Source organism: Antechinus flavipes, chromosome 2 (genome assembly GCF_016432865.1).
Source record: "Antechinus flavipes isolate AdamAnt ecotype Samford, QLD, Australia chromosome 2, AdamAnt_v2, whole genome shotgun sequence".
Classification (NCBI taxonomy): Eukaryota; Metazoa; Chordata; class Mammalia; order Dasyuromorphia; family Dasyuridae; genus Antechinus; species Antechinus flavipes.
This window is the reverse complement of record NC_067399.1, coordinates 650698377-650705465: the sequence shown is the minus strand read 5'-3', so window position 1 is coordinate 650705465 and position 7089 is coordinate 650698377. Positions and strand designations below refer to the sequence as shown.

The 7089-nt window shown below is 34.7% G+C and overlaps 1 protein-coding gene across 4 annotated transcripts in view; it reads left to right on the top strand.

Annotated features, from left to right (window-relative positions):
• Positions 1-6744: 6744 nt before the first annotated feature.
• Positions 6745-7089, top strand: part of LOC127552033 (cytochrome P450 2C23-like) — a 123864-nt gene continuing 123519 nt past the window's right edge. For 2 of the 4 annotated variants that reach the window (XM_051982389.1, XM_051982390.1), the window contains exon 1: positions 6752-6872. In XM_051982389.1, the coding sequence (XP_051838349.1) occupies positions 6767-6872 (106 nt within the window). In that variant the 5' untranslated portion in view covers positions 6752-6766. Of the gene's footprint in view, positions 6947-7089 lie in introns of all 4 variants that reach the window. The other 2 variants (XM_051982385.1, XM_051982386.1) reach the window with 2 other exon arrangements.

Here is a 7089-nt window from a genome sequence, read left to right as displayed (position 1 = left end):
TAATCTCTTGCTCTGTTGGGACAAAAGAGACTTTGAGAGTTCCAGAAAGAAAATAAAGAAATAAGATTCCTGTCCAAAAGTATGCTAGAGCCAACTCAAGCCATCTCAAGAGACATGGTGGTTACATTCTAAATGTGACCATTTATACCTTGGACTTCTGACAAATGCTACAAATCATAGCTTGGTTTATTATTTTAAATGTGATGCAGAAAAAATATTAATAGTGCAAATTCAACTTATAAATGTGACAGATACATGTTTTTTTGGAAAGTTGGCTGTTAAACATTTACCAGTTCACCCCTGACTTCTGCATCTGTAGAGGATTTCTGTCTGAACTATGGACTCACATCAAACTAAGATTAACTTTTTTTTTCTGTTTATAGGAGACATGGATCCTGGTGAAATCACATGGACTCTCTTGAACTTGACATGGACTTTTGAGCAGATTTAAATTCTTTAAAACTTATCTATGTGCCTAACCCAGCACTGTTATTACTCAATTCTTGCTAATTAGTTTCCCACTGATGGAAAATGCTTGATGATTAGACAAGAAAATTACATGAATTCTGGAGAGAAAACTTATTTTAAATGAACCTTTTGATCATTATTATCAGGGAGACACATGCTTATGAACAGCCAGAAGGATTCCATTTGATTGATGAGGTTCTCCAGGGGTTAACCTAGTTTGGTACTAAAATGGCACTGGATATATTATACACTCAAACTTTATAGAGTATATTGAAGAAGATACAATTCCACTTCAATTTCTATACTGAGGTGCAGTTTGGAGGCAATAATGAGAAGAGCTACATCAACATGAGATCTTTATATAGATTTTAAACTCACACAAAGTCATAATTATAGTACTTTGTTGAATAAAATGTATCTCCTTTGATCATTACAAGTCTCCAGTGAAATCAGCAGTGAACATCATGAGGGGAGTTGGTATCCTGGGAAGGTACTTAGATTTGGAATCAGGGGATCTGTTTTTAAATCCTAGCTTTGCTAATTACTACCTAGGGAACCTTGGTCAAGTCACTTGCCCCAATTACGGCTTCATATCCTCATAATTCAAATGAAGCCAGTAAACTCAATGATTTTCATGCTTCCATCCAACTCTAGATCTTTGCTCTCTGATTCTTTAGCATTTTATTGTTTACCAAGTTCTTTACAGACTTCATTTTCCTTAATCCTCTTGAGAATAAATTAGGAGACACAGACAAATATTACTGACCTTGTTTAAATACAAAAACCTAGATATCGAGTGGTTCAGTGGCTTATACAAATATATGTATATATATTTGCGTAATATATTTACACAATTTGTAATTTGTATAGACACACACACAGGAACTTATAGGGGAGGATTCGATCACATCTTTTTAAACTCCATATAAAGCTTCTCTGCCATGATGGTTGGAGTATGACCCACATGAAGATCCAGGAAAGGAAACTCAGGAGAGGTCAGACAGATAAGAGAAGCACCTCAGGAAGCAGTCCAATATAGTGAAGTCAGGAAAAACTTGGCTTCAAGTTTTATGCATCTTTTTAATGCATATTTTCCATGTGACCCTGAAAAATCAATTAGCCTCTCTGTGTCTTAAGAAATTTGAAATAAAACTATAACATGCAGACCAGATGTGAAATTTAAATATTTTATTATTTCCAATTACTTTTAATGACATTTATTTAAATTCAATTCAAAAATTGAATTGCAGCTTCTCTTCCCCCCCCCCACCCAGAGATGGAAAACAATTTAATACAGGTTATTCATGTGCAATTATATAAAGCATATTTTCATATTAGTCTTGTGATGATTGAAAACACAGACCAAAAAAAAATCCAAATAAGAAAGATAAAAAAGTTTTTAAAATATGCTTTGGGGGGCAGCTGGATGGTACAGTGGATAGAGTACCAGCTTTGAAGTCAAGAGGACCTGAGTTCAAATCTGATTTGTGACCCTGGGAAAGTCACTTAACCCCTATTGCTTCAGCAAAAAAAAACTGCTTTTGGTCTCCATAAAATCACTTCTTTCTCTAGAAGTAGATGATAGTTTTCATCATGAATATTTTGGAATTTTGTTGGATCATTTTATTTCTGAGAAAAATTAATTACAATTGATCACTGTGGACTATTGCCTTTATTGTGTCATATATTTCACTTATTCTTATCATTTCATTTCAAATCAGTTCATGTAAATCATTCCAAGTTTTTTAAAGAGCATTCTGCTTTTCATTTCTTATAGCATAGTAGTTTTCTATCATGTTCATAAACAACTTGTTCAGTCTTTCCCAAATTGCTGGGCATGTCTCCAACTTCCAACTCTTTGACACCACAAAAAGAGTTGTTATAATTATTTTTGTACAAATAGTTCCCTAACCCTTTTTCAATCTCTTTGGGATACAGACTTAGTAGAATTATTACTGAATAGGCAAAGAGTTTTAGTCTGTCGTATATAGTTATAAGTTGCTCTTTAGGATGATTGGATCATTTATGAACTGTACCCATGATTCATTATGGTCTCAATTTTCCCATGTGTCTTCAACATTTATTAACCAATATGACAAATATGATGTGGTACCTCAGGAGTGCATTTTGCATTTTCTAATCAATAGTGAAATAGAGCATTTTTTCATGTGACTATATATAGCTTTGAATGCTTCAACTGAAAACTTGATAGTCATATTCTTTGACCGTTTACCAATTGGGGATTGATTTGTATTCCTATAAATTTGACTCACATCTTTATATATTTGAGAAATGAGGTCTTTATCAGAAATACTTTCTGCAAAAATTTCCCTCAAATTTCTACTTTTCTTCTAATTTTGTATTTTATTCATTTCCCAAGATTTTGATTTTTAATTTGATAAAATAAAAAATATGAATTTTACATCTTATAAAGCTCTCTATTTCTTGTTTTGTCGTTTCTGCCAAACAATTTTTCCAGTATTTCCATCAGTTTTTTTTTTTGGTCAAATTGTGAGTTCCTCTCCTCAAAGCTTGGATATTTTAGTTTATAAAACATTAGATTATTGTGGTCATTTGCCATTGTGTATTATACACTTATAATCTGATTCATCACTATATTTCTTAGCCAATACTATGTTTTGTTGAGCTAAGGAAAGAGCAAAGTTTGTAATACTCTGTAATACAGTTTGAAATTTAGTATCATTAGGTTTCCTTTCTTAACGTGTTTTCATCAATTCCCTTGACATTCTTGACTTTTTGCTCTTTTGGATGAATTTTGTTGTGACATTTTTAGAGCCAGAAAGCTCTAAATTTTTGTCATTATTTGATTGGGATAGCATTGAATAAGTAAATTAATTTCAGTAGGATTGTTATTTTTATTATATTGACTTAATCTATTCATAAACATTTAATATTTTTCATTTGTCCAGACATAAATTTATTTTTGTGTTAAGTGTGTTTTATAATTGTGTTCTTATAGTTCCTATTTTTGTTTTGTCAGGTAGATGTCCTAGTATTTTATCTTATGTAATTATTTTAAATGGAGTTTTTATTTTCATCTCTTATTGCAAAGAGTGACAATTTTGTTTCCCCATTGGGGGAGGATGTATATCCAGCCTAGAAAGAAAGGGTGAAGCCAGACTGTGAATGACTTTAAGTGCAGAGGAATTTATATTTTATCTTAGAAATAATGTGAAGCCACTGAAGCTTCTTGAGTAGAGGAATGATCTGGTAAGTCTTGTACTTTACAGGTCTTAATTTTGCATATTTTTGAAGGCTTATTGAAAGACTGAATTCAGGTAGAGCTGTTAGGAGAGAATTATCATTATCCTATGAGAAGTGATGAGAAATTGATGAGAGTTGTGGTACATGAATGGAAAGAAGAAAGAGTTAAGGATTATTGTCATGATGAGGCTGGAGGTGGGGAAAGAAAACCAAAATGGGTGCAAATAGAGGTTAAATAACTTGCCCAGAAAAGATAGCCAGTAAGTGTCCCAGATTGATTTTGAACTCTAGTCTTCCTAACTTCAGCCCCAGTATAACATATATACCACCACCTAGCTGCCTCTAATCTGCCCTATTAACGTGTCCTGATTGGATATATATATATATAAGGCTGAAGGCCCAATAATGCTTCACTGGAATGTTGCACTGCTGTTCTGATGGCAACTCTGTGTAAATTTTCATTACCTATTGTGGATATGGGATATGATAAATTCTATGTTTTCTGAATTGGCTTGTGGGTTTTTGAGTCTTTTGTGCATCTTCATTTTTCTGTGAGTCAAAGTTTCTCAATCTGCCATTCACTGCAATTAAGTACTCTGGGTCTAGTGAGCATTTATAATAGTTATATAATGCTTTGATGTGCTTTACAAATCGCATCTCCTCTCCACAACAACAGATGCTATTGTTAGCATTTTATAAATGTGGAAACTGACTCAGGCAAAGGGAAGAATTCTAAGATGGCAGTGCTACAAAATATTTATTAGTCTGTGTTCCTCTGACAACAGTGATAATGATGATCAGAAGATTTATTCAAAACTTCCTCTAGAATCCACGCTATGCTTTTTCTATCCTTGCATCATTCATCTTCCATCTGTGTGAAACCAATGAGTAGGAATTAAATAATTACCATGTTGGACTAGGTGCACAGATAAATTGTAAAGAAATTCAAATTTGCCCAGAAATTCATGCCAACTTCAAAAGAGAAATCACCAGGATTCAGGTCTTCTATAAACAAACAAAAAAAGAAGTTCATTTCAGTTTTAGTGAGTCCATAGTTCAGGCAAGATCTCAGCTCTGCCTGCTATTCATTGGGTGTATGGCCTTGTGTAAATACCTTCAGATCTCTGCTCAAATTTCCAAATCCTTAAAATGGATGGGGAGGATTTATTAAGGGGTGAAGGGAATCACAGGACACAGGGGTTCACCGTTTGAGAACAAGGACTTTTAGTTCAATACTGTCAGTAATCAGGGAAGGAAAATGAGATCTAGGGATAGGAAGGAACTTGACCAAGATCAGAATAGTAACAGGGATGATGGCATTTCTGTTATTATTCTCAAATTACTTAACCACCATTTGGGTCGGCTTCCAGAACTGTTAAATTGAGATAATAATAGTACCTAATTAGATGGATGGCTGTGAGCATTAAATGAGACATAGCTCATGAAGCTTTTTAGCAAAGAGTCTGGCCATAGTGTCAAATTTATTATTATTATTATTGCACACATCAAGAGTCCTGTAATTGTATCAATGAAGGAACTCTAACAGTGGAAAAGGCAGTTCTTATTTAAGTATTCTTCCACGGAGATAGGATGTAGGATGGTAATTGTTTAACAGCCAGCTTTCAAGAGAAAATATATCTGCTACAATATTACATTTAATCTGCACCACTAACATTTTCTTTGCTACTTTTTAAGATCTAAAAATAAAACAATAAATCAGACTATGATTCTGGTATCTATCAGATGTCCAAGGTGTAAATGATCACATCTAGAATTTAATAACAAGTCCCCTTGACATGGACAGAGTTAGTTCTAGTGCATCTTTGGGCCTATCTTATTTCTTTATGTTTTTTTTCTGAATTTATCAATCTCCTTTGTTCCAAAAGAGCAAAAAGCTTTTGTATAATAACACATTTAGACAAACTTTCCAGGCAATAGTCTTTCTGTGAATGGAAGTCAGAGAGCAATCAGTGAATGTTGATTAGCTGAGAGCCTACCTCTCTGTCCACTGACCACTGATGACACACTCAGCTATCTTTGAAAATTTAAAGATGTGTGAGCAATTCAAACATAGAGCAAGACATACATTCTGATGTGATGCTCCAAGTCTTGCACATGAGATGAAAGCAGAGGTCATTATGAATAGAAAACTAGGCTCCATATCAATTCAAGTGAGAAGACTAGAAAGAATAAAAATACTATTGTCACAATCAACCTGAGGTCTGTGTTTTGTCTCCAAGTTAGGATAGGGAGGTCTGAGAGAGATGGGTTCATGCTCTGCATGACATGTCATTAGTAGATGAGAGCATATATCATGGGTGGACAGAGGGAGAGTCTTATCAAGGATTGATACTAGAAAAGACATTAATCTGAAAGATCAGGGTCAGGAAGATTAAAAGCTCAGAAGACATTGAGGGGTGAAAAAATGTTGGGGAAACAAAAGGTTTGATCAAGAAGAATAAGAAAGGAATAAATATTGGCCAGGACCACTCTACAGGGTCACTGCTTAAAGAGATAGAAAGGAGATAGGGCATGTCAATACTTATTTGGTTTGCCCCTTTCTTTTTCAAGTAGAATGTTCTTCAAGGTGTAGAAAGAACAAGCATGGCAATTAAACCCAGTGTAGTTTAGGAGATAAGGAGATATCATCTGACCTTTAATATGAGGTCAAGTTTGCAGAATTTTGGAATCTGGATTCTTGAACCACCTCCTCTAAGACTGAATTTGGATATTTGCTCTTTCCTTAGCTCAACAAAGCCCCATAAGCCAACAGAAATTTGATTGTTGATAGCCCATCAACCTCCAAAAGATGAGATAAAATCCTTCTCTATCCCAACTTTTCCTGTGTGATTTAAGTACCAGGTTTGGGCTAGAAACAGGTTCCAAAGAAATAATTATCTAGATTTTCCTTAATCACCTCTTGGTGGCTTGGTTAATGGAAAACTAACCGTATCTGCCTGCAAAACTATCCAGTTATTGGCTGGATTCTCACCCCTTGTTTTCTATCAATGATTATAAAAATCCAGTACTTGAGCTGATACCTCTTAGAGCTGTAGGACCATCTCTCAGGGCAATGGATCCTTGGGGACTCACCACTTCTGTCCTCCTGGCTTGTGTTCTTTTGCTGATCTTCTTGTCTCTATGGAGCCAAAGACTCAAAAGGGGGAAACTCCCACCAGGTCCTACTCCTCTTCCATTTCTTGGCAACATCCTGCAGTTGGATTTGCAGAACATGATTACATCATTCTCACAGGTAAAAAGACTGGATTTTGGGTTTGGATTCTAGCTTATTGGGTTGTAGAGGAAGACACAAAGGCTTCAAATGTATCTTTAAATCAGGACTCATGGAGATTTAATGTCCTAATTAATGAATGCTCTGAGTGATCTCTCCATTAA